The 27457-nt window shown below is 36.3% G+C and overlaps 2 protein-coding genes across 3 annotated transcripts; one reads left to right on the top strand and one right to left on the bottom strand.

Moving 5' to 3' along the window:
• Positions 1 to 409: 409 nt before the first annotated feature.
• LOC100377312 (CWF19-like protein 1) lies at positions 410 to 11885 on the bottom strand. Its single transcript, XM_002732810.3, has 14 exons — positions 11797 to 11885; positions 10271 to 10355; positions 9777 to 9861; positions 9431 to 9532; positions 8809 to 9029; positions 8118 to 8321; positions 7685 to 7807; positions 6902 to 7001; positions 6513 to 6598; positions 5851 to 5943; positions 5279 to 5395; positions 4859 to 4972; positions 4669 to 4766; positions 410 to 858 (listed from the first exon to the last, which is right to left on the bottom strand). Exons 1-14 carry the CDS (start codon positions 11817 to 11819, stop codon positions 717 to 719), a joined length of 1593 nt encoding a protein of 530 aa, XP_002732856.1. The 5' UTR covers positions 11820 to 11885; the 3' UTR covers positions 410 to 716.
• Positions 11886 to 11934: 49 nt separating this feature from the next.
• Positions 11935 to 20438, top strand: LOC100377462 (dynein axonemal assembly factor 3-like). Of its 2 annotated transcripts, none has more exons than XM_006814072.3 (10): positions 11935 to 12115; positions 12360 to 12496; positions 13230 to 13417; positions 14266 to 14412; positions 15154 to 15370; positions 15834 to 15956; positions 17013 to 17223; positions 18336 to 18450; positions 19299 to 19455; positions 19835 to 20438. In XM_006814072.3, the coding sequence occupies exons 1-10, from the start codon at positions 12049 to 12051 to the stop codon at positions 19907 to 19909; spliced, it is 1437 nt and encodes a 478-aa protein (XP_006814135.1). In that variant the 5' UTR covers positions 11935 to 12048; the 3' UTR covers positions 19910 to 20438. The 2 variants fall into 2 exon arrangements, with proteins under 2 accessions (XP_006814135.1, XP_085357565.1); XM_085501439.1 differs by having other exon boundaries at positions 12348 to 12496.
• The last annotated feature ends 7019 nt before the right edge of the window (positions 20439 to 27457 follow it).

The raw sequence follows: 27457 nt of genomic DNA, 5'->3' as shown, positions 1-27457 counted from the left end.
GGTGGTCCATCGCGCTGTGCACGTGTGGCATTTGTGTCGATAAACATTGATTTTCTCGCAATCCAATGCGCTCTTCTAAAGGAAATCACAAGTATGAGTTTGACCTGGGTGCGGCTTGCATTAATTACCGCCAACGACTCCTTCCAAACACCTAAAAAATACATAATTAAAGCTTGGTAACATCTCAGTTTGTACTCGTTGATCTGCACAAAAGTTAAAGTAGCCATCTTTGTTTATACAAGACCCACATATCTCTCATGTGCGGATTAAATGATTCTCAAGAATCTTTATGCATAATCCAGGGCCAATTTTATTTAGATGGTAAAGTCACATTTGAGTCAGTGGGACATCCATTTATTGTTCAAATTTCTGTATCCATCCAGTACACAATAAATAGCACACATGTATCTCTGTTTTGTAAGAAATCGTTTATTATGTCATTGAGGTTAAAATAGTCCATAAAAGATTCTGTGTTTAAAAATATGCACTTGCATAAAATAAAGAGGCATCTTGCAACTATGGCCATTGGGGGCGCTGTCCATAGTTTGTTAAGTGTCTGATCATCAAATTATGATGATTTGGGACAGGAAGTGTACTCTGGAAATTTGGCAAGTATAAAGTCAATCCAGTAGGAATTAACCGGATAGACAAGTTGTGATTACCAATTAATCATCAAACAACAACATGATAAACTTTCTTTTTTTCTAATTGCACAGTTACATTAAATTAAAGTCAAATGCTTTGAATTTGTCTCTGAAATCCGCTGCCATGCTTGCTTCCGCTTCTTTGCTAACTGAACATGCTTTCCAGTCGGCTCTTTCTGGCATATCAAGTATCTCAGGACTTGCCAAGACTTCCCTGCAGAAAAGGAAAGCTATAAGTATGATATCAATTATAATTGATCTTATTTAATATATGCAGTTGTTGTATCATTAATTGACATTACAGTCCTTGTTAAAAAAACAAAAGGGCCAGTTAAGTAATTTTAGAATTGTGACATTGACTACCGGGGTAAGACAAGCTTGCTCAGTAACAAAATTTATAAAGCAAAATGATGTGCATCAAGATACCATTATTTTCTACATACATGTACCATGTTTAAATAAAATTATATATCTATGCACACATAAGATCTACTTCCAGAATTGCAGAAATTCGTGAATTTGATACAGTATAAGCACTAAAATGGCTGCAATCTGGCCATCTAAAATTTGATACAGTATAAGCACTAAAATGGCTGCCATCTGGCCATCTAAAATTTGATACAGTATAAGCACTAAAATGGCTGCCATCTGGCCATCTAAAAATTTGATACAGTATAAGCACTAAAATGGCTGCCATCTGGTCATTTAAAATTTGATACAGTATGAGCACTAAAATGGCTGCCATCTGGCCATCTAAAATTTGATTGTGAAACACTTGGGCATGATGTATGCGAGAAATTTGAAATACAGGTATGAGCACACCGAAAATAGACAGATGCACAAAGATGAATCTAAGACTTGTCCGAATAGCGACAATGAATATACGCTATTAGATATTTGTGTTATAATTTTTGACCGTTGAACACTGATATTCATTCACGTGAAATACAGAAAGAGTTTGCAAATACTCAGTCACAAAACACATTTTTGCGTCAGTGCTTTACAGTTGTGTTTTCTTTGATTCAATGAAAGAAGTTTCCTCTATGTTATTGTTTTGTTCGTGCATATAAAAGGTTGCAGATGAAGGTTATTCAGTGTCAAGGAGAAAAAGAGTAGTGACATGCGATAGTACTTGGTAGTACTCAGTATAAGGGAGAAAGTGGTTTCATGCATTTATACAAATAGAAATAAATACAAATAGAAACTTTATGTTAAGGTAGCAGAATAGTTTTTTGGGCACTTTTCACATTTTTTTTTGAAAATCACACGAATAGCTCCCTAAGGCATGCTACATACATGGGTGTATTTATTTTATTGAAAAAAAAAATATCTTGTACAAGTAAACTGATTTTTTTCTAGTGTGCAAACAAATGGCCAAGTTTTTGTTTATCCAGTGTACACCCAACTAGTGCATCTCATTAATATGCATGGTTTACAAACATAACTGAACTGAGGGTAAATAGTTTTAAGTTGGGCCACTTTCTTTATTTGCTATTTACAAACAACTGATAAGATATCTGTTTGTAGTTTACACACAGCTGATAAGATGTGTGCACTGCTGCCTTTCTAGACAGGAAGTACAGCAAAGACAAAACAATCGCTTTAGAAACAATAAATTTTAAATAATCAAAAAAGTACATGAATGTACCACTTCAATGTAATTATATGTTAACAGAATAAAAACTTACAAAAAAAATTCTGTAATATTTTTTTCTTGGCTTTGTCATTGAAAGGTGTCTGACCACGGGGTTACTTTCTTAGTCCAGAAGTAATGCAGTTACATTGGGAGGGGGCTCCCTTTTACAAAATATGGTTGCAAACAATAAAATACGGCCATCTGTGGTGGCACTGCATTGCATGAAAATTCAGGCCACAAACTACATGTAAAGGTTGATCAATGATAAGAATATGTTTGGACCTGGTTTATATAATCCATTTTTCAGAGGAGTTTTCACCAAGTAGGCCTACTTGCATGCTTAGGTTTTTCTAAATTCGTAAATTATGTTGCATGTAATAAATCTGTCTGATAAATACTTGGTTGTTTCATCTAATGTACTCATGCGAACAAAATGCACGGCAACGAAATAGTAGCGTGCCCCCCCCCGCCCCGGCCGACGTCTTGACATCGGATAGTGGACCAGTGTTTCACGCAAGGCAAGGATTGACTTTTTCGTACGACTTCGGTAAAAAATAAAAGGATCATCTAAAATCTAGGTAGTTTTTATAGATGATAACTGTGAGTCCGGTTACAATTAAATTTTGAAGAGATTCATCTACAAGTATAAGACCTGAGGTTACACGGGGTTTGATTTTTAATAGCACAGGAAATGCTACATGCCGGCATACATCACTGGGTCACATTTTACAATTATTATCAGTAATTCTTTAGTTTAGTTGTCATTCACTAATTATGGACGAGATAGTAAGCACGTGAAAATTTCCAAGAAAAAGAAAGCGAGGAAGAAAGAAGAAAAACATCAAAAGAATGATCACTCCTGTCAAAAAAGATTGTGAAAGAGACGATGCTGGGTTCGTACAGAACGGATTTCCCCGTCGAAACCAGTGTCAGCCATGAAGTGGGCGAAGAAAGTTTTACCGTGACACTGTGAGTCCGATGAATCAGACTTCGATATAGTGGGTGATAGTCCTGTTCAAAACGTTCGAGAGATGTCTGTATCTCGCAGGAAAATATTGTTTACTTCCGACGTAGAAGAAAGTGAGAGTGAAAGTCACGGCCGATTGTTTGAAGACGGCGAGATTCGACTCGTTGACATGTCAATGTTGAATGGCGCCCTAGAAAAAGAGATTTGTCAATTTTGCAAAGTAGGCAATATCTCAATAGTGGAGCGCAGGCGTCACGGTCTAGGCAGTTGTATTCGATCGAAACTGAGCCAGTCTAGCTTCCCGTCATCTCGAAAGAAGGGAGCAGTTTTCTAAATAAATAAAAAGGCTGCCATTGGAATGCGAGCGATTGGAAAGGGACGGTGCGCTCTGGTGAAACTGTCAAGCTATTAGGGGTTACCTCAACCAGTAACGGGTCCGCCCTTTCGCCAGTATGTACGAGCTGCCTCCAGGAGACTCCGAAACTCGTGGCATGCTTGAATTAATAAGTTTAAAAACACAACGGCCCAAAAATAAATACACTGTATTTGCAAACACTTCAACTGCCAAGTGTAGTCTCTGTATTGTTTGTTACTCGCAAACAGAACCGCCCACTTTGCATAATCCAAGCTTTAATGAATGACGTCACCGTTCGTTATCAGGACCGACAGTCACAAAACTCCACAGCGTGAAAGAAAACGGCCAAAAAACAAAGTTTTTTACAGATATAAATGTCGGTTCATGACTTTTCTCGAAAACAACTTTCAAAGCATTTTATTTACAATTAGCCCATGTAAATTTTGCTGCTGAAACGGGAGTTAACGTTGATTGAAGTTTGAAATCATAAAAGTGCCGATTTCTCGGTGTTCGGTTTTTGGCAATTACCATTGACCTAATTTTAAATGGCGTTTCAGTGAATAGCACCACGATGTCGCCGTTTAGCTTTTCTTACTCTTTTCTTACTCTTCATATCCGTATTTGCATATTTGCAAAATTCTATTGCGTTTTTTCACAAACCTCGCGCAAACCAACGGTATACTCTAACTTTAACACCAAAAAACGTGCTGGAAATTTGTGATTTTCGGAAAGAAAAAAAAACTTAATGCAAAAAATAGAAATACGGATTTAAACTTCATATCCTTTGCTTCAAAACAGTGTAAAGTTTTTGATCGCATGAATGACTGAAGAGATGACAATTAAAATTTTATTCACGTTAGTTAAATTATCAGCCCTGCTGATTTTCAGAATCACGTGACGCTAAAACAAACACAATGTTCACAAAATATTAATAATAGGAAAATACAAGTCAAGAGCTTTCCAAACATATATAGATTGTATGGTTTCTTGTAAAATTTATTCCGATTATAGGTGTTTACATTTTTCATGCAAAAAAACTATCCTGCTACCTTAAATAACTAGTTACCTGCCAAACTGCAGTGGAAATCCCTTTTTAATACGATGAAGAAATTTTTCCCCAGATTCCAGTTCAACAAAAAAGAATGGCGTGCCTGTTGAAATAATCTGAAAAATTGAAAGAAAAAAAAAACATGATTGCATACGACTGTAATGGTTAGCACACTGCAAAACTATTATGCTTATTGCATCATACTCACCTGCTTCAAGTCTGAGTTTTTTGGTATTTCATTAAGTTCTAGTTTTTGTGCCTCGCTGTATTCTTGGAAAACTGCACTAATGGTTTCAGATTTTTCAGCATCATATGGTATGACCTAGTCAGAAAAAAAAACATAGTGAAAATATTAGAGAACCTTGGCCACAAAACAACTTTTAGGAAGTCACTGATTTTCACATATTATCATCATCTTGAATTCTATCAAATCATCAAATCAATGATATTTGTCATGGCAACTACAGTTTTTAATAATTCCAATTTCAGTCTTAAGGAGGTTTGGAAATAATTGAAGAGTGGCTACATTCCTATCTCATAGTATCCATAACTAGACTTGTTTTATAGGTGACTTTACAATTCTGTGGCAGGGCAGTAATACTTGATCAAAAAAATTAAATGAAGATACCTGCAGCTGTAAGTGTTGACTTCGATAATTCCTTTCAAAGATAACACAAGACTCATCATCTTTCCTAAACATCTGCTGAAGACAACTTTTGTACTTTTCTACTTCATCTAAAGCTTCCTGAAATATAAAATCCCAAACTTACATATAAACACATGATACAAAGTTCCATAGCAATTGAATACCCAGGTTTCATGGTCATTTTTTTTTCAGAAATAACATATCAATGCACAACAAGTTTAAAATTCCTTATGTGACACAGAAATTCAATAACACAAAGCACTGTTAAAAATATGCAAATACAGTGTATGTAGGCAAGTGCATGTACAAGCCACTTTAACCTTAAGTTGTGGAGAAAATGTTATAGACAGCTGACTGTCAGTTTAGTATTTTTTAGACATTCTGACCATTGAGAAAAAATCTGATTCAAATAATATAACATTTTTCATTGAAACAAGGTGAACATTTCTATATATAATATTTACATGGAAAATAGCTAATGATGGATGTGAAAGATAACATTAGTTCCTAGAATTCCTGTTTATTATTTACAGAAATATACAAAATTGTCTCACCTGTGGTAAGTCTACTGAAGACTGATAGTGACCAATGGGCAATATCAGAACATGATCAGGTACAAGTCCACCTTTAGCTAAAGCCACATAAGTCTGGAAAAGTAAAAATAATTTTTTTTTGCATAGTACATAAAGTCTGGAGTGAAATTGAGTGAGAAACAGAGAATATGCCATGTACCAGTTAACTATTTTTTTCTAATATCTGTCTTTGTTAAGCTGGAAAAATATAAAATGACATAAAAGCAATATGACTATAAGTCAAACGAAGAGTCATGATACGATTTGTTTTTTTAGGATTTTCTTTTGAATAATATCAGTAAAGTTATTTCAGTACAGTAATGAATAGATGGGATGCCAATATACTTTGTAACCAAATGTTTTGGTGTAATAATTTTCTGTTGCCATGTTTGAAGGGAAAAACAAAGTTTTTATTTTTTTCTTTATTTTGAAAACTAGAACTAAGGGAAAATCTTTACAGAATTAATGACTTGGGCTTCAATGAAGTAGAATGTTTCTTTTCAAACTAGAATAACTTGTGTATGTGATAATGATTGTCCTAGATTAGATCTTTAATCTATGATGTTTAGAAATATTTAATGAATTATTAATACACATTGCCTGCTGAAAGTCTGCACAGACAGCGGAAATGAATGAATACTTACATGTGTGCCCACACTAACTACAAGATGCTTTTCAACCTCAGGACTACCAAGACAAAACCAGCATGGTCCTGTGGGCTTTGGTGGTGCTGTAAAACAATAGAATCAGAAGTCCAAAAAATAGTACAAGTACATATACTGCATGAAACTGATGATACAAGTACTGTATATAATCTAATAGAAGCAAATGTATTTATAGTTGAAATAAGTCATATTTTAATGATCCGGCATATAATAAACACATTTTGGCCAGATTTGATTTTCTATTGAAAATGAGATTCTAATAGAACAAATAAAGTATTATATTTTGCAAGTATTAAAACTAATATTCTTCTTTTTGTGCATCTTAATTGATATTCAAATTTGACAGATTATAGAAATGTTCACTTTACGTCTTGGCTTCTTGTGTTGTCCACCATCTTGCCTTTGTTGTCTCTTCTGTGGTTTATTGTAACTTTTTGAATCATAAAAATACTGATTAGACATGTCTGCCTGAAATTGTAAGAAAGATGAGGATTACTTAAAATGAAAAGTGATTACTTTTGATAAAACATAACTATACCAACAGGATCAAGTAACTTTTACCGTACTTGATGACTTAGTGCCCGTGCTCAACTAAGGCCCACCACCACCACTCTGACTATCAAATTGGGAATTACCAGTTTATAAAAAAAATATCATCTTTTTTTCCCCTAAAATCAGTGCCAACAGATCGTATTTAAATATTGGTAATTCACTTCCACAAAAATATTTTGAAAGTGTCATCGACTATATTCTGAAATTTCCGGAAAACTAACACAGTATTCAAAAGGATGTACCGGTAATATTCCCTTTAGTCTGGCACATGCTAATTGAAACTTTTCATTTGGATAATTTTTCAACAGGGGTGCTCAACTAAGCACCCACCCTCATGGTATACAGTACAGTATATGATAGTGAATCAGCAACCTGTCTGCCTGTCATTATAGACAAACACTCCATATTTTAGACAGGTACAATATTTCTACAAACCTGTCCAATTTTGATTGAAAATTACCAGTAAATTACATTTTTTTATAAAAAATCAATAAAAAATCGATTGTAAGTCTGTGGCTACAGTTTTTTGACTGGTACTTTCTATTTTCTGGCTACAACCCTGATTCAGTGCATGTATGAACTGTTATTTCTCCCCTCACCTGTGCCGTTTCTGTGTTCACATCTTGTATTTTGAATGGACATTCCGTTACATCTTGCGGCTGTTTGATCAATTCTTCATTCTCTATTTTACACATGGGAACAATGTTGAAGGCATACAAATACTGTAATGCAATAAAAATAGAATAATTCAATCTAGTTTTATAGACAGTTGCGTAAGTTCATTATAAGTATAAAGTACAATTACCTGCATTTGTTCTATTAGAAGTGCAGGTAAACCAAAAATGATATTTATTTATTACCTCTGTCATTTACATAACCACATGCACTACTAGTACAGCAAATATGGTATATGCATAAACATGTGTAATGATATGAAGAAGGAAATGTAAAACAGGAATTTTGCTTTGACAGGTTTATGGTTATGCTTTGGACACTTTTTGCTGTAGTCATTTCTCAAGGGTATCAATATACCTTTTTCTTGTCTGAATTGCCAACGTTAGCTAAGGCAATGAACCTTGTAACATGCTTGGCAGCTTCTGCTAGTACTCTATGGTTTCTGTACGGTTGTCGTTCATAGTGTGTCTGATATATCCCAGAAAAGTGATACCTTGGTCTTAAACACATGGCAAGTTTTGCTATTAGACTTGAACCTGAAGTCTTGTCAGTAATTCCATCCTGTGTGATACAAACGATTTGTTGTGTAAAATTTTATTTACGGGTAACATGAGAACTGATGTGAAGGGAAATAACAAATACATGTGCATGTGAATATGGAGGTTGTAATGAAAGAATCAGCGATAGAGAAAAAAATAATACAAAATATATTGATGCACAGGTTATATCCCTCCGAGGCAAAGAGTGTTGGCAGAAATTGTGTTCCCCCAATATTCTCCTTCTTGGTCCCCCAATATTAGTAAGGGACACCCACTTAAGAACAAGTTCTATATAACACAGCATATATTGTTAATTTCTCTTCAAAAAAGTGATACAAGAATAAAAGCAGCCAATAATCAGCCATAAGAATACACGTGTTAATCATCATAATAAATTTTTGATGGAGTTTCAGAGAATAACTCGAATGAATACTGTTTGCTCTCTTGATAACAAGATAACCATATGAGAACATCAAACAGAAACTCAGTTCAACAGCATTACCGCTTACAGGTTGTGATGCATTCTGGGAGACTCCTTTAGGCCACTGTGATGTCAGTAACACATCCACACCTTTAAAGTTAGTATCTGCAGTCAGCGATTCTATCAATGCAGTCACATCTATGTCTGTGAAATGGTGTGCTTTGGCATCACTACTACCACTGGGTTGTTCTATACCACTGATGTACGCTACTTGTAAACCAGACATACTATTGAAAACGCCTCGCTTACCTGGAAAAGAAAATCATTTACATATTAACCCCTTTGAATGGCAAATTTTTTTCCCCACTCAAATTTGGTTAAATTTCTTCACAGTTTCTGTCATTTTCACTTAATTCAATGATAATTTTGAACCAAACAGACAAAATTGAATGCAATTCACAACGATTGTAGTTGCTCATAGTTTTAAACAAAATTTGTTGAGAACAAAAATTTGTTTGTGACAATTAAGGATTAATCCTCACCAAACCCATCTATCAGCAATATCCACATTCACAAAGTGAAACCTAAGTGTGTAAATTGAAAATTTTCTCAATTATATAAAGAATCCCAATAAACGCAACACTTTTATAAATTCCGGTATCTCTTAGTCAGGTTACACTGTAAAATTGGATGACAAGTTATAGTCTTACCGAGATATGTAATGTTATCTGCTAAATCGCAACCATCAATCTCTTTGAAATATTCCATATGTTCTGGTAGATTAGCACCAAGGACGTATGTTGATATTGGAGCTAGAATGAAATGAATAAGATTGATAAAGTGGGGATAAAGTTGCCACTTTTATCATTCCCAATTCAACGATGTCACAAATCAAAAGAAAGATCACATCACTGTGATTTACGATTTCAGATTGCACAGATGAAATACATTACAGGTGAATATATAGTTATATTTTGGGGCTTCATGTATTTTGAATATTGAAATTCATGGCAAGAATTTATGTCTAGGATATGGCTACTGCTAAAACATAGTCACCTGCAGCTAAGCCATCTTTATATTTCTTCCACTCATCCTCAGCTTTTAGCCCATGGCCGAAAAAATTACCAACACACAGTAACATCTGAAAATATATAATCAATATAACTTGCAAGATAATGATCACAAAATCACAAGATTGTACATTTCTAATTAGTTAGCCCATGAAAGAAAATATTAGTATTCATCTCAGATGTTTTTTCAGAGTGTCCTTATTTGTAAAATGTTTTCGAACTTCTGTTTACACAATAAATGGTAACTAAAACTAAGTGCAAACTTTTTAAGCATCAACTGCGTTCTGTGATGCTATTGGTTAAATGTATATACATGTATGATTTGATGTAAGGTATGGTATAATTTTTAAATGCTCGCAGAGTGTGAGAGTTGCCTTCTCATGAGCTTTTCATTACATAGTATTTTAAAATATATATTTCAATAGTTGCATATCCTAATCTTGTATACATAATAATACAACTTAAATCTGCACATCTCACCTCAAAAGGACCAGCCTTATTCTGAACATTCCTCACTCTTTTGTAAAGCTGATCAAGTTTTCCTTCAGCATCCCCACTCACCAGGCTGAGAAAAAAAATGCACATAATAACTTACTAAACTGCTTTCACTAGACATAACTAATGTGCATAGCAATGAAAGCTGTAGTAGCTCCAGAACAGTCTAGACTTAACTCATAAGACGATTCTGAGGTGGCTTTGCCCTTAATATCTTTAGTATCATTGTCATCAGTAATTTGCACTTTTTTTTGTATTTACCAAATGTTACTAATACGAGAAGTATTTAGGTGGATTACTATGCACAAATTAGATACATGTCAATTTTGAAAGCAGGCTAAGCCAACTCAAATTATGTGGACTATATTACTGTAGTATGGTAATACAATCATAAACTGGTGGATAGTGGCTGGCAATTGCTGGCATACAGTGTGAACTTCAGCAGGAAATGAAATATAGTATTACAAACTAAACTGACAATAGTATGGATAATTATTATCTTCAAAAATTAGTGCATAGCAAACATTTAGTCATGACAACATTTTTTCCCCCCAATAATATTAACCAACCTTTCCTACATGCTGAATCACAAATCCTTTGTCATTTTTTCATTTCTGGTTACTCTTTACGAAATGGTTTGATTTCAATATTTAAAATTGTTAGACATCTAATGCAGTGTCAAAAGTGTTTTTACAACATTGCCCTAGACTCATGTACATGCTTTACACGGACAGGTGTACACAGAAAATGAAATAATTTTATGGTCTGAATATTGTTGTACATACATATACTTGTTTATCATTATGATGAAAAACCTAGAAATTTAATATGTAAAACATATTTAATCTTATACTTTCGAGTGCCTAAAATTCTTTTTTTTCTTGATTTTTAACTGAATGGACATAATCAACTTCCTATTGGCTATGTCTTGATTACAATTTTGGAAATAATATGGATGGAATTATGTGACAAAAATTGACTAGTCACTCCTTTGAGTTAAAATGTTTGTCTCACAAAAAAGAAAAGAAAAAACATATCACTTGATCATGAATTCTTGTATTATTACATCTGACACATTGCAGTGGGATTTTATAATCAAACAGGATTTAGGTCAAAGGTTAAATTTACACAATTAATAGCGGGAATACTTAAGATTTGAAAGACACATAAACAATACTAGCCAAATATAATTACAGAAAACAATAGAAACATCATTTTAGTTTCAAACATAGACTTATCGTTTTGTGTATTTTGTGTAGTCACTGTGTCAGTATATATGGGATACTGACCAGAAGATGGTGTGTGTAAACACCGTCCTGAGGGACGGTGGTGTAAACAAGAATTTAGATGACAAAGATGAATCAGTGCGCTCAGACACGGTACCAGCATTATTACTGTTTTGTTGAGTTTTCTAGCGACTCAGAGCAATGAAGTGCGTGGATGGTCTTGTCAACGAATAAAGAAAATTATTATAATGTTACTCTGGGTTTGTATGAATTAAATTAACTTACATTTTCAATGATTTTTGGGCCATTCTCGCTATGAATCTCTTGCGACCTGGTCAACGTGAGAAACCAACTACAAACAAACAAATCACTTTCGCGTGGTTGTTTGTTATTTCTTTACTCCTGCATACCCAAACATGGCGGAGTTGTAAACATTGCAGGTTACACATAATTCGTCGTTCAAAGTCGTTTTAGCAAAAACAAACGAATAGTATTTTGGCAAATATTTTGGACGAGTGAAGATCTGACGAATACACAATGGTAGACGGCTTTGGAGCAATTACTTGGTGGGGATTCAGCCCCGCGTTGGACTTCCAAGAAAAAGGTGACTTACTTGAACAGTTGCATGCTGTAGTTTTGTATTTACATGTAGTTACTTACTGATCGATTTATTGCGATATTCAGCCCTCAAGTAACAGTCATTTGGTGGCACATTTCACGTTTGGCATAATGCGTGCTAATTAGTTTTCATTTAAAATGTTGTCAGTAATGAATGCCAAATACGATTTTGATAATTTGCAAATAACCACATAAGTACTACATGTCTTTATTATTAGATTTTATTTCAGGTTTGGAAGGATTACATGTATCTGGTGGTGATGGAGACTGTGAAGAATTCAACGTTTTGATGATTGGTGCTGGTGATTGCAGACATATACTGAAAACCATATCTAGAAAACATAGATATCCTAAGAAAAAAATAAATGTACGTTCAATGTTGTAAGGTTTAACAGGTCTTAAAGACTCTTATCTGTAATTACATGTATATACAATAACATTTCAAGGCATCAAGAGAAATTATAGATCACTGTACTGTATATAGATTTGTATTTCTATTTCTTGATACAGTTGGTAAATAATTTTTAATTTAGTTGCTTTTTAATTTTGCTTCTCTTTCATTGCCTTCTTGCTTAAAATTTCTTTCAATATGTGTGAATAAAATGAACTTTATCTTGAACACTAGCCTGACAAGGTTGCGTGAGTTGCGCCCTCCGCGGTACTCCAAACCCAACACACGCCTGACAGATTTTCCCCAACGATTTTTTGTTACCAATAAAGTTACAGGAACGTCAGATAGTGACAGCCATCAAAGAGTAACCATTCACGGCAGAATTTATTTGTTTGTTGACATAATGTGTGATAAGGAGCTGGCAAATTTCTGCCCAATGTTATCATCTTGTTGAAAACAGTCTGTGATTTTTGCAGACAATGAAAAAACAGCTTCGATTGATGATGTTACCATGACCACCAAAATAAATATTCATTGAAATTTATTTTCAAACAGGCCTGAACTTTGTGAATTCGCAGTATTGATCTTACTGACGAGACATGCACTATTCTGTCCGGTGTTGTTAGGGTCTGATGCCGTTTGGCCTACGAGGGCGCCACTCACGCCTACATGTCAGGCTACTTTAATTCATGCTACTTATTTTTTGTAGTTTTACGTGATTGAGAACAGTTTGGAGATCTATGCCCGTCACATGCTGCTACTAAACATAGCATTGGAGTCGCCGCAGAAAATGGGATTCCAAGAAAAAACTGAATTATTCTTAGAAATCTATGGTAATTCACTAATCAGATCACATTCCAGTCAGTACATTGTAAATAAAGCCAATGAATTCATCAAGTAAGTGTGACACATGTATCATTGTGGTTGTTACTGAAACAAAAATCCTACTCTTGAGTGAGTGTACCTCAAACTCAAAAAGGGTCCAGTTGGTAATGGGTGCACCTGATTAGTAGATGTGACTTTTTCTACAGATGCTGGTTGTGTTTAACTTAAGCACAACTGGCTGATGCCAGGATAGCCCATTGATCAACATTAATTTTAAATTTGTGTAAACATTACCTTATCTGCATTACGAATTCTGTGTTATTTTATACATTGTATCCCTTTAACTAAAGTTGTATTGTTGTCCTAGTATATTTTAGTCATGTCATGTAATGTCTTTAACATTTCTAGTAATAAACACTGTATTCACAATATCCACATCACAAGTTTCTTGCCAATAACTAATCCTAATCAAGCTGTTCCATACTTTCAGTTGTGATTGAGTTTTTAGCATTTTAGAGTATCATCAAATCTCCTAACTGCACATTGAAATTTCCTTTTGACGATGGACGATATTACAAAATTAATATTCAATGCAAAGCATTTAGCTGGGTTTAGCTTTTGTCGGGAGTTAAATTGATAAATGACATAAATGCCAGCTTTTGATCAGTATGACTTATGAACACCATAACTTTCTGATTTGATTTTTGACCAAGTTACTCAAAATTAAAAATGCTTTCAACTAAATTTTGCTAAAAATACAACTTTAATGTAACCTAAGTTACATAAGAACCCCCCTCCCAATCCTGTGTGAGAACTTACCAATGTGACATACTGTATACAGTAACTCATAATTTAGCCTTGATATTCACAGATTATTTATCATTGCATGTTGACTATAACCACACCATATTCCATCTCAGATATGTTACAGATCTAGACTACATGAAGGAGATGATGCCTATATTTGACATATCAGCTTTGAAGTTTAAAGAAAGGGACCAACTAGAAGCAATCTATAAATTCTGGAGGAATCCTGATGTTAAAGTATATGATATTTCAAAATATTGGTAAGCTGGAAACCAAAACTTTTATATATATCCTCGGGCGGGGCTACGTCACAAGACGTTCCACGTTTTAAGATGCACACCACTCTACCAAGTATTTCTATGGGCTTTGCGCAAGCTTCTTTGGAGTGCTGGTGAAAGAGCTAGTAAAAATAGAAAACAACACAAACGCTTTGGAGTAATCCTGAACAGCCAAATTTATATATGTCGTACACGCAGGTGTAACCTCGTTACATTGTTCAGGGAAGTCTCAACAACCATCCCAAAGTATCATTTTCTAAGAGTTTTCAGCCCTTATTTCCACTGTGATGGTTGCCAGGTGGTGAAAATGCCTGGATGTCCGCCCCTGAGAATAGTATTATTATAGTAACTATGTGTACCACATGTTACAAGATATTCTCTGGCATGGGTCCTGGAGCGAAGCTTTTACTTTTGCTCCTGTGTGTATCAGTCAGTCATTTTGTATTCTATTTTGTCAATATATCTCTGACAGTTTTCACTACTGCACCATAATAACATGGTGAGGCGTATATGTAGAGATACATGTATGTAAACTATTTTCTTGACAAAGTTATAAAGGGCAGCATTTGTTTTGTGTTGTTCATGTTTGTGTAAATCTGTTTTAGTAGCTCCTTTTGTTTTTGTCAGTATATTAATTAACACTGCTCCATACATTTAAAATCATTTTACATAAATTGTATGCATATTAATTACCTCATTTGCATATGATTTTTTTTTATTCAGGGATGATAGGGTGAGGAAGCACCTGGGTGTACGCTATGATAATAAACAAGGTGCATTTGACTGGGATTACAGTATGAAACTTTGTGAGAAAGATGCTAAAATTATCAACATTCATGTGTACTCACAGTGGAGGAGGAATGGTGTGGCATTTGAAACAAGGGAAGGCGACTATGATTCACCCAATAAGACGCTGGCTTCAGGAATGATATTCAAAGTGGTAAGGCTTTTGGAATGTAACACATGCTGTGTACCTTTGTATCTTGGCAACACTCTGCTAGTTAGAAGATGCAGTCCAACATTTACAAATACTACTACTTTTATCTGCATTGTCAACTCTAGCTGGATGAATTTATAGCTAGAGTTCTTTTTGTGACGATGAATTAAATTCTTAATTTCAATGAATATTTTTCTAATTTTATAAAATATACAGCTATTCTCCACTTTTTCTTCAACTATGTGACCAATATATTGCTTATATTTGGATTCACACCCAATCCTTTGATTAGTCAGCCTGACACATAGCCATAGCAACCACTGCATATACCAAAGGGTTGCAGTGTCTAACATCCATGATCCATGACCATATCAAATCTAGTTTAACAATATGGTTTATTTTTGCAACAACTCACTTGGATCCTCAAACCCCACAATATAACAGTTTATAAACACATGTGTTTCAGGGTGGTGATAGAATAGCCCAGCGTGGTTACTGGGGTGACATCGTAACAAGTCCATTCATCACATTTGGTATAGAATGTGAAGAGAAAAGTTTGCTGAAAAAAGCTAATGATATGCACATGAAGGTGAGTAGTCCTCATTCCTAAAGACATCACAAACCCAGACGCTCTGATTAATTTTGCAGATTTGATGTTGTACTCACTAGGTTTAAATTTACAGATTTTTGAAAAGACCATACATTCTATTGTTAACTTTGCATATTCACTTGGTTTTAATTTAGTGTGTTTATCTATTAGCAGAATAGATAAAAGTAACACATCCAGCTACTGTAAAGTTCTTAATTGAGTAAAAATAAAATATACCTTTTTTCCTATATTTTACATTCATACAATAAACTCCATACAAAACACCCAATAAGTCTTTTCAGTGAAAATTAATTGCAGCTAAAATAAAGTATTTTACAATAATAACTCAGCCTAATTCAGAAGTCTGTTTCACGTTATAAGAATAGCTCTGATAGTGAATGAAACTGTGTCTCTCACTCTGTTCCCATTGAATCCACATCACACTCATTCCGAGTAGAGGTGGACCTGTTTTTCTGTGTGATTGTAACCCAAGACCCATAATGATCATGAGTCACTATCATCACTATGGTTATTTGTACATGTCACATTCAAGGGTAGATCAAGTATTAAATATTTACACATACATGTAGTTAATTTATCTGTAAGCCACTCAAGAGGATGATAGGAAACACATCAGGATAAATGAAACAGTGATTTTTTTGTAATCATCGCAAGGTCTACCTAAAGAGCACATCATCACATCAATCTTAATATTTGTAACAACTAATCTTATTGGTCAGTTGATTTACTGTCATGGCCAATCTCATACATACACAATTCTGTATAAACTTGCGTGCATATTCATGGAGATAGTGATTTATGAACCAAATATATAACCTTGCGATTGGGAAAATTCCATTATAGCACATGGCTTGAAATTTGGGATCAGTACAGATATTTTGTCTATACCTACCATACATGTTCATCAGGAAATTTGGTTCTATGTTACAGCCATATGACGTATTGCATTTTATTTTAAAATTCACATAGTTGTACCATATTCTGTTTTTAGAAAAAAATGTAGTCTGTAAATATATTTACTGTGATGCATTACAGACTTCAAGAGATGTCTCAGAGTACAACGTACTCTCCATGCTGTATGAGCTGACCAACAATGAAATATATGTAATGCCAAAACAAGATGGGAAGGATGGTACAAAAAAGGAAGAAGCAAAACTTACTGAAATTACTGAGGATGAGGAAGAAGAAGATGTGAATGAAAATGCTGAAGAGCCAGCTTCATCTGAGAGTACAGGTGAAACTGCAAGTATGTATGCTTATAATAGCTGATGATGGAAGTTGTATTTATTATTGGTCAAATATGGGTGTTCACTGTGGGGAGGGGAAATGTTCTCATTGCCCAAAGCACAAATTGCCTCTCAGATGATATATGTAAATTTTAGTGTCTAAAACAATCACATGTATGTACATTACTAGCTAACAAAACCCAGTATAACTTTTGCAAACACAGCCACCTTCAATAATCAATCTCTGCAAAAGTAAAAGTATAAATGGCAATGGTCAATACATGTTTAACATAACCCAGATGTTTCTATTCTAAGGCATGTACACGTAATAATATTCAGCCTTATTTGAAATTGATAGCTATCCTTCAATGATAAGATAAGACAGAATTGCCATCTACATGTAATGGGTGTCTATTAAATAAATTGACTGAGATTGCAAGCTCACTATTAATTTCCCTTGATGCAATGGAATATTTCTTGGAACATGCTTAGCAGTGTTTGTTTGAGTGTGGAACTTTTCATCCCAACAAGCAAATGCTCCAGTCATGGACTCTCAAGGAGTGCTGGTGGGAAAAATGACAATAAGGAAGTTGTATATACTTTGTATGTAAATTTTCAGTTGAGAATGAAAATTGAATCATGGCAGAATATCATAAAACATGGTTTGAATGGTCTTGTTCATATTCAAATCACAACTTTGAACTAGCCCTGTTCGCCATGTTTCTGAATCACGTTGTAGATGGTGATCTAGGGATGATTAATTTTGAGCAATGTTTTTCTGTGATGGACCACTGTCTGATCGATAGGCCATATGTGATTTTTTTTTTTTTTAATTTAAAAGTACCGTATGTGTTCAATGGAAATGTTAAATACCGGTAGTATCCATTCAATTGAGATTAATTGTTGGGTTTTCAGTAGAATTTTAAATAGCAGGTTCCAGTGTGGAAATAGACAAGTCATTACCAATGGAAATTTGATTAGTAGATTTTTTGATAAAAGTGGCCTTCTGTCAAATTATCAATTAGTTTTGACCAGTATTGTTCTAGTAAAAGTGATTGTTTGATTTATGGCCATTGTTTTGTATATTTATATGCAATGTAGACCAATATTTAGGAAATCTATGCTTTTGCAGAGCTGATACAGATTGAAGATGTAACTGTTAACTTCCTACCATTGTCTTCTGCTCAAGAGTTGAAGAAAAAAAGTAAATATCATCAGCTGTTTCATCTTGTGTATTTCTCAAACAGGTAATCAAAATTATATGTTTATTTATTTTACTCTTGTGGTAAAACATCCCCCACATCTTATTCAATTATCATATTCACAAATGTCAGATTCACAATGAAACCTCTGTAACGTCATAACCAGTATATCCTTGTAAAACATAACGTAATACATAACATTGAGTCTGTTACATTACGCACATTTTTGCCAGTAAAAATGTAGGTTGGGGTAGCACCTGAAGAACATGTGTGGTACTGAAGAAAATGCTCTGTGAAATCACATAGTAATACAAAAATAATATTATACCTTGTACTGTGCATTTATTAGATGTTTAAACAAGCACCATTTAATAGTATGTGGTCCACACAAATCTATGTATACTCATCGTACATTCATATTAGAAGTGACACTTTTTAGACATAATGTTGATGACATATACTTATTTATTACTTTAGAAAACTTATATTTGTCAGTTACAACCTGTAAGGTATAACAACTATATTGATTACAGATGAAAGTGTTAATTGCGGGTTATACTGCTTCATGTATTACATGTACTATAGTTTGCCATATTTACATAAGAGGCAAACATTCAGTGAATTTCAAGATTCAGTGAACAAATTTTTTTGGGTCTCACAATACTAGCAGGGAAAATTACATGTTTTACATCATTTTATACCACGAATTTAGTATTCACCAGTTTACACTACAGTGGGTTTAGTAGGGAACAGCCTCAATTATCATGTTTGGTGTTAAGTTAGTATGAACAGTGATTTCAGTGATCTGTGTCCTTGAACCAAATATACAGGCCCTGACAAAAAGTTATCGATTCATCATGTAATCTACATCAAATGTTATATTTCTCCCACAGTATGGTACACAACCTGACTCCAGAGATTAATACACTGTTTTCTGAACGTGCATGTGTAATGTTGGAAACTGCAAAGTTTATGCTGGACTTGAAGAAGGAACAGACAGATGAGTTTGTCAAGAAAGTTAGCAGTATGGCCAAATCTGTAGGCTGTGAGGTAAAGAAAAAAAACTACTGAACAGAATTTCTAATTGATTTGGGATTGTGAAGAAAAAGGGGATTTATATTAAATTTGATATATGTGTGTCAATCTGAAATACAGTTAAACACGTGTATAAAGACCACCCATGGGACTACATAAAACTGTCCTTATAGTAAGTGGTGGTCAAGAGCTGTGTTATTCGTGGCTCAATAAACAAATGATATAAGGTGGTGACGTCACAATATCAGCATTCTTATATCATGCAGAACTTTTATGTTCAGAATTTGTATATTCTTTTCAGAAATTAAAGTTGACATACAGAAAGGAATTAAGGGTATAATATTATGCTATGAAATAACTAGACGTAACTTTTCTTTCTCTGTTTTCTTTGCAGCCCCAGACACTGTGTAATTCTGATAAAGATTCTGCTTTTCTTAAGTTCACTTTCAGAAGAAAAGACCAATCATGACATCATGTGCCTTCCTAACAACCACCACACAGTGTCAATACTCAACTTGGCAGTTGTGCTGGTCACTGTGCATTTTATTTAAACAAATTCATCTCCCTAATTTATCTTTTCTTTTCTTTATCAAATCATGCATTCCATCTGAATTGTTGTGTCTTGCATTGCTAAACATACACAATTTATCCAGTAGGGTTTCACGAAATGTTGCAATATTCTTTTGGCTACTTTGAATTTTCATGTGTGATGCTGCAATCATTTTTGAAAAAAAACTATTAAGATCATGTAAATGTTGAATCCAGATGATTCAACAAAGCAGTCTTTTATTATGTGGCCATTAAAGTACGTTTTCATTCCATAAATTCCATCATAGTCATTACATTACAGTTTGCAGTGATTGTTTCTTACCTTGAAATTAATTATGCATTTATTCTTCTTCCGTCCAATGTTACTGTATCTGTTGATTGACCTATTCATTTTTGTACCATCATTTATCTTACATTGTTGATAATAAAATAAGATACAAATTTTTCAATTCATTGTTTATGGATAATTAAATTACTTCGATCACAGTTTTGGCTGATCAGAAGAACCTTTTCACACAGTGTATTATTTAAAAAAGCTAATTAGCAATGCATCCTGGGAAGAAGGAATGGTTGTTGTAACAGTGGACATATGGTGGTAACTTGGTTTGATAAAATAGATGAGCTTTTCTAGCTCTAGCCCCTTTGTTTATTAGACGCTCCAATTACTTACGCTATTTCTTTAAGTTAGATATTTGTCCAAGTTAGACAAAGTAGGTTTTTCTACTGCCAGCCTGTTGACCCCTGAATTAAAAATAATGGTATTGCCCACCAAGTGCATGGCATCTTCAGGGATTATGGGTAATACCCGTAGAGTTCCTTTACTCTACTTTATGTGCTGAAGAAAAGCAGCTCTGAAGGGTGATGCATTGGTGCCTGGGGAGGTGTGTAGTTAGCGTAAGTGATTTTGATTGGTGTCACATGCAACGTAATATTACCGTAATTGGTATAGTACAGGTGTGATGGTTCAAATACCAAAATGGCAACAGTAACAGAAAGACTTTCCTGGCGGCGATGATAAAATACGAACACGGAGCCAACAGATGAGGTTTAAACTGGTACTGGTATTATTATACTCTGCAAACATCAAGTACAATAACGCGGTAAAACTCCACTACTCCAATGACTAGATACTTAAACTCCAATACAATTCAACGAGATCTCCGATCTGAACTCAGTGCTGAACAACTCCCCTATATATACCCCCACTGTCTATAAATAAACCATTACATCAGCATACATAATGAGTCTGGAACTTACTACAAATTTACATGACTAGCAACGACGTCAATAATACGAATACGATAACAATTTCAAATAGAACAACAATACAATATATCAAATCGAACTGAATAAAGCTAAATATAATAAAATATGAAATATAATCATAAACGAATAACATTCTACTATACTGTTCAAAAGTTCCTCAGTCCATCAATCTACTCAGGTAGTCCGCTACCAAATTGTCCCGTCCAGGAATATCCTCAACACGATAATTATATCCTTGCAGAGTCATCGCCCATCTCATCACTCTGTCATTTGCAAACTTGGCTTTATCCAGGTAAGACAATGGTTTATGATCCGTTTGCAAAATGAACTCCACACCGGCTAAATATAGGCGAAATTTATTCACGCCCCATACAATGGCTAAACATTCCCTTTCTACAGTTGAATATTTCTTTTCTGAATCGGATAACTTCTTACTTGCATAAGCAATTGGATGAAGCTTCTCACCATGATTCTGCATAAGTACTGCTCCAATTCCTACCTGAGACGCGTCCGTCTGCAACACAAATGGTTTCTGTGTGTCTGGCAACTTCAAAATTGTTTTGCCCAATAAGTATTCCCGCAAAGTGTTATATGCTTTCTCCTGGGCCTCTTCCCATACAACTTTGTTAGGTTGTCCTTTCCTTAGTAGGTCACTCAAGGGTGCTGCAATAGTTGCGAGTAAGGAGATGTGGTCTCTGTAGTAATTGACCAGCCCAAAGATTGATCGGACACCTTTCTTGGTCGCTGGTCTTTGCACTTCTTGAATTTTCTCCACGTTGTTGTGACTTGGACTCACCCAATTGTGTCCAATTTCATGACCCAGGAATTCTACTGATGTTGCACCCAGAACACACTTGGATGGTCTAGCTGTTATGTCCGCTGCCCTTAGTCTTCGTAACAACTCAGATAATACTTGAACATGCTCATCCCAGCAGCTTGAATAAACTATCAGGTCATCTATATAGCTTCCAACCCCTCCATACCTGACAATAATTTCCTGATTCCCCGCACCAGAGTAGCTCCCACATTCTTCATTCCAAATGGCATCTTTAAAAATTCATAAGTTCCATCGGGAGTAACAAATGCTGTCTTTGGTATAACTTCTTCAGCTACTGGTATCTGCCATTAACCCTTACTTAAATCAATTTTTGACAGGAACTTACTATTATGTAGCCTCTGAAATATGTCCCCTGTTGTTACCATTGGCTCAGGGTCTGTTACAGTGACCTTATTTAATTTCCTATAGTCTACACATATGCGATTCGATCCATCCTTATTCTTTACAATCACCACCGGTGACGCATAGGGTGATGTGGACTTCCTGATTACTCCTATTTTTAACATATCTTCAATATCTTGCCTAAGGTTCTCCCTTATTGCATATGGTAGTGAGTATGGCTTAGATCGTATTGGTGTATCATTTGTCAGGTAAATCTTATGACTGATTAACTTGGTCTTTCCTGGCAAGTCAGTAAACACCTTATCATAGGTATTGACTAAACCCACCATTTTTTTTCTCTAGTGTTCTGTCAGGTCTGTACCAATTTGATCATCTTTACCTGACTCCTTGGGTTTACAAGTTCCTAACTCTAGAAGATCATCTTCGTCAACAACATTCTCTTCATCTGACTCGTTGCACCCCGCTGTAGCTGCGCGCACAGCATTCATCAGGTCTATGGCCGTATTTGGTGAGTAACTTGTCTCACTTCCATCTGGTTGAGGTGACGTCTCCCGCTCAACATACAACTTTAACATATTTACATGATACGTTTTCACTTTGTCACCTACCCTCACTCGATAATCGTTTTCGCCTATTACCTGCTCCACCACATAAGGATCCTTCCACTGCATCAATAGCTTGTTGTTGTCAGTTGGCAGCAAAATTAACACCTTATCTCCTTCCTTAAGCACTCGTTTCTTCGTTTTACGATCATAGTAACACTTGTATCGGTTCTGTGCCTTCTGTAATTTCTCTCGAGCAATCTCTAAAGTCTGTTCTAGCCGATCTCTCAACTCAAACACATACTGGTAACTATTAACTATCTCAGGAGTATCGCTTTCTTTGGTCCATGACTCTTTAAGGATCTTCATTGGGCCTCTAACCGTTCGACCATATAACAGTTCAAATGGGGAAAAAACAGTTGACTCCTGTGGTACCTCTCTATATGCGAAGAGTAAAGCACTAATATTCTGATGCCATTGCCTTGGTTGTTCATGGCACAACCGCTTTAACATCTTCTTCAAAGTACCATTAAACTTTTCCACCAGTCCATTACAAATGGGGTGATAGGGCGTAGACGTCAGTCTCTTAATGCTGAGCAATCTTGATACTTCTTGCATGCATTCTGACACAAACTGAGTCCCCATGTCACTTAGTACTTCTTCTGGAACCCCTAATCGGCTATAAAAGTCAATCAATGCCTCGGCTACATTCTCTGTATCTATATTTTTAAGTGGAACCGCCTCTGGATACCGTGTAGCATAGTCCACCATAGTTAAGATGTATCGATGACCCCTCACTGGCTGGCGTAATTGGTCCAACCAAATCTACAGCCACACGCTTGAATGGCATATCAATTAAAGGCATCTTACCTAATGGGGCCTTCACAACTGACCCCTTTGAAACAGTCTTCTGGCACACATCACACGACCTACAAAAACTGGTAACATCTTTATGTAGCCCAGGCCAATAAAAGCTAGTCACAATCCGGTCTTTTGTCTTCTTTATCCCCTGTGTCCACCAAATATTGAATCATGGGCAATCTGCATAACACGAGTCCTCAACAGTTTAGGCACAACCACTTGACATACCGTCTTGCCTCCTGGAACTGAACGATCCCAATACACACGATAAAGCAAGCCTCCATATACCTGGAACTGGGTTGTATGATGCCCTCTCACTTCTGGTTCTCTCTTATTATAATACTTCTTCAACGATGTGTATGCTTGCTGCATCTCGATTAATTTGTCTTTTGTCACATGTGCTCCAGTCTTTACATCACATACTTTGAGCGGCTTCACCTTACCAGATTTCTTCGCTTGCGCTCTGGTTGTTACTGCTCCACTCACATTCCACACTGGATCCGGGTCATCTGGTGGTCTTCCTCCAGGCACATTCCCAACAAGTAAATCATAGATTGGGTCCTGCACACATAATGCTTCAACCATGCCTCTCAAATATGGCATATCAATTTCCACCATGGCGACTGGAACCCTTCTTACAGTACGATCAACCCTCAATATATGACCCATCTTTTTTGTATACTGGTCATCTGGTACCAAGCTCTTTTTGACTATAATGCCATTACACCCAGTGTCTCTCAACATGATCACAGCTGTGTCACCAACCTTCCCTTGACCCACAGGCAAAGTCCTGTCCTCCACAACACCACTTCGATCCATACATGCACCATTCACAACCTTTAACTGCTCCCCCAATGCCAACAACAAATGGTCCTTCTCAGTCATTTCAGGCACATCACTGTTAATTTGAACAGCAAAGCAAGCACTGATATTAGACTCCTCTTTAACCACTACAGCTGCGCCAGTGCTGGGTTTGACACTCTTTCTTTCTTGACCCCTGCGTTGTCCACTACGGCAGAACTTAACCAAATGTCTTGTGACACCACACTGAAGGCACTGTTCACTTTTGTCGTGGTTGACATCAGTAACATGGGATGGACATTGTGCTGCTCGATGACCAACACCCTGACATACAAAACACCGGATACTACTACACTGTCCCACATCAGTATTTCTAATGGCAGTCTTATTATCATTACACCTCACCTGGTCCTTCATGGATAACTGTTGACCATGTGCCACTAGGTACTGCTTTGCTATTACTGCCAACTCATCTAAATCTTTAGGTGCTCTTTCTTTAAGATAAACTGCAGGATCTCTTGTACAGGCACCAATAAACTGCTCCTTCACCATCAAGTCGGTAACACCATCATATGTTGCTGCAGTGCCTGACAACTCAACCCACTTAGCAAAATAATTCTTAAGCCGCACAATTAACTGGTCAGGACTTTCAGAACTTTCAGGTTTGATTTCACGAAATCGCTTTCTGTACCCATCCTCTGTGAAATCGTATCTTGTCAACAGCGCCACCTTCACACGATCATAGTCAACTGCATCAGTGTTGGACATCCTGGAATATACTTCCAGTGCTCTACCAGTCAACAGTGCACCCAATTTTGTGGCCCATCCATCTCTATGCCAACTCGCATTTGTTGCAAATCTCTCAAACCGCAATAAATAACTATCAAGTTCGTCTTTACCATCAACAAATGCAGACAACTTTGGTGACTGTGCATCACTGACAACATTTCGTTGACCGCCAAAATCAGCCTGTTCGAACCCCGGGATTGCTGCTTGCAGCTCTGATCTCCCCAACTCAAATTCTCTTTCCTTTTCATCTGCTTCCAGTCGTAACTTTTCCTTTCTTTCCTCAATCTCCATTTTCCTTACCTCTGCTTCCCTTTCCTTTTCTCGCTGTTCTGCTTCCATTCGCAATTTCTCTCTTTCACCTGCTTCCGCTTCCAGCCGTAACTTGTCCTTTATCTCCATTTTCCTCACCTCTGCTTCTATTTCCATTTTTGCCTTTCTCTCTTCCCTCGCCGCTTGTCTGTCAGTCCGCTGAAAACTGAGTTGCTCCAAAATAAATTTCCTTTTGTCTTCTCCAGTCATTTCCAGTTCATCCACCCGTTCCAGCAACTCTTGTATCGACATATCTTTCATCTCGCTGGCCATATTGTCTTCTATATGTCTTCACTGTTCCCGGACGAGCCCCCAGATGTCACACGCAACGTAATATTACCGTAATTGGTATAGTACAGGTGTGATGGTTCAAATACCAAAATGGCAACAGTAACAGAAAGACTTTCCTGGGGGCGATGATAAAATACGAACACGGAGCCAACAGATGAGGTTTCAACTGGTACTAGTATTATTATACTCTGCAAACATCAAGTACAATAACGCGGTAAAACTCCACTACTCCAATGACTAGATACTTAAACTCCAATACAATTCAACGAGATCTCCGATCTGAACTCAGTGCTGAACAACTCCCCTATATATACCCCACTGTCTATAAATAGACATTACATCAGCATACATAATGAGTCTGGAACTTACTACAAATTTCTAGAATGTTCCATAACCTTCTATTGCCTCCTACAGTGTTCTATTACCTATTCAACCAGTTTCTAAAAAAAATCTAGAATATTCCACCCAGACATGTGACATGGAAGTGGTAAATAAGTTGTATGCGACAATTGGCTAATAAATAAGGTACACATCAACCCGTACCTAGACAACTGCTTGCCACACAACCAAAACAAAGTTGCTGAGGACCCTTACATGCCGAGCATGTAAGGCTAACACATGATTTAGTACACTAATTAGGCTTTTTAGTAAATCTAGTAAATAAAGTCCCGTCCACACCCGACACGTCAGTTGGTGTTTCTGGGCATAGAGTTTGACACACACGCATAACTCTGATAATCGATGCCTTTCTCACAGGTTGGGAAGTGCCCCTAATGGACGAACAAGCCCAAGGAATATGGCCCCTGCATTGGATTCAGGGTCGCCATATCAATTGGCTCGAACTGAAAACAGTAAACTTAGCGCTGTGATACACCGGCTAACCATAGTTTGGGGGCCACAGAGTTTGCACTGCATTGACAACGCAGTGGTGGTCATCTACAACAACAAGGAGGAGGAGACCAAATCCCCATCGTTGTCAGCTCTGGCAGAGAAAATTCTCGGTTGGTGCCTGGAATGCAATGTGGAGCTAACTGCACACCACCTTCCACAGGTGCGTAACAGTCGAGCGGATGCCCTCTCACAGCGACTCCATTACCAGAACATGGAGTCGCAGGTACCCCCAAAGGATAGCCTCCAGACTGTTTCGGCTGTGAGGTCTCAAGATAGACCTATTCACCATACCCCGGAATGCCACGCTCCCAATGTACGTGACATTCCTGCCAACTCTAGGAGTGTGAGCAATGTGGGCATTATCGATACCGTGGGCTCACATGGACGTGTACGCCTTTCCTCCCTTCCTGCTGATTCACTGGGTACTGGAGAAATTTGACTCTGGTGGCGACCAACGTGCCAACCAAGGCTTGATTTCCACTACTGGAAGTGTTAGTCGAGACACCGGTAGTGCTTTCAGACATCAAGGATCTGTTGT

This window comes from Saccoglossus kowalevskii, chromosome 7 (genome assembly GCF_978046115.1).
Source record: "Saccoglossus kowalevskii chromosome 7, keSacKowa6.1, whole genome shotgun sequence".
NCBI classification, from domain to species: Eukaryota; Metazoa; Hemichordata; class Enteropneusta; family Harrimaniidae; genus Saccoglossus; species Saccoglossus kowalevskii.
Note: the sequence above shows the minus strand (reverse complement) of the source record. Positions and strands in the feature narration are given on the sequence as shown.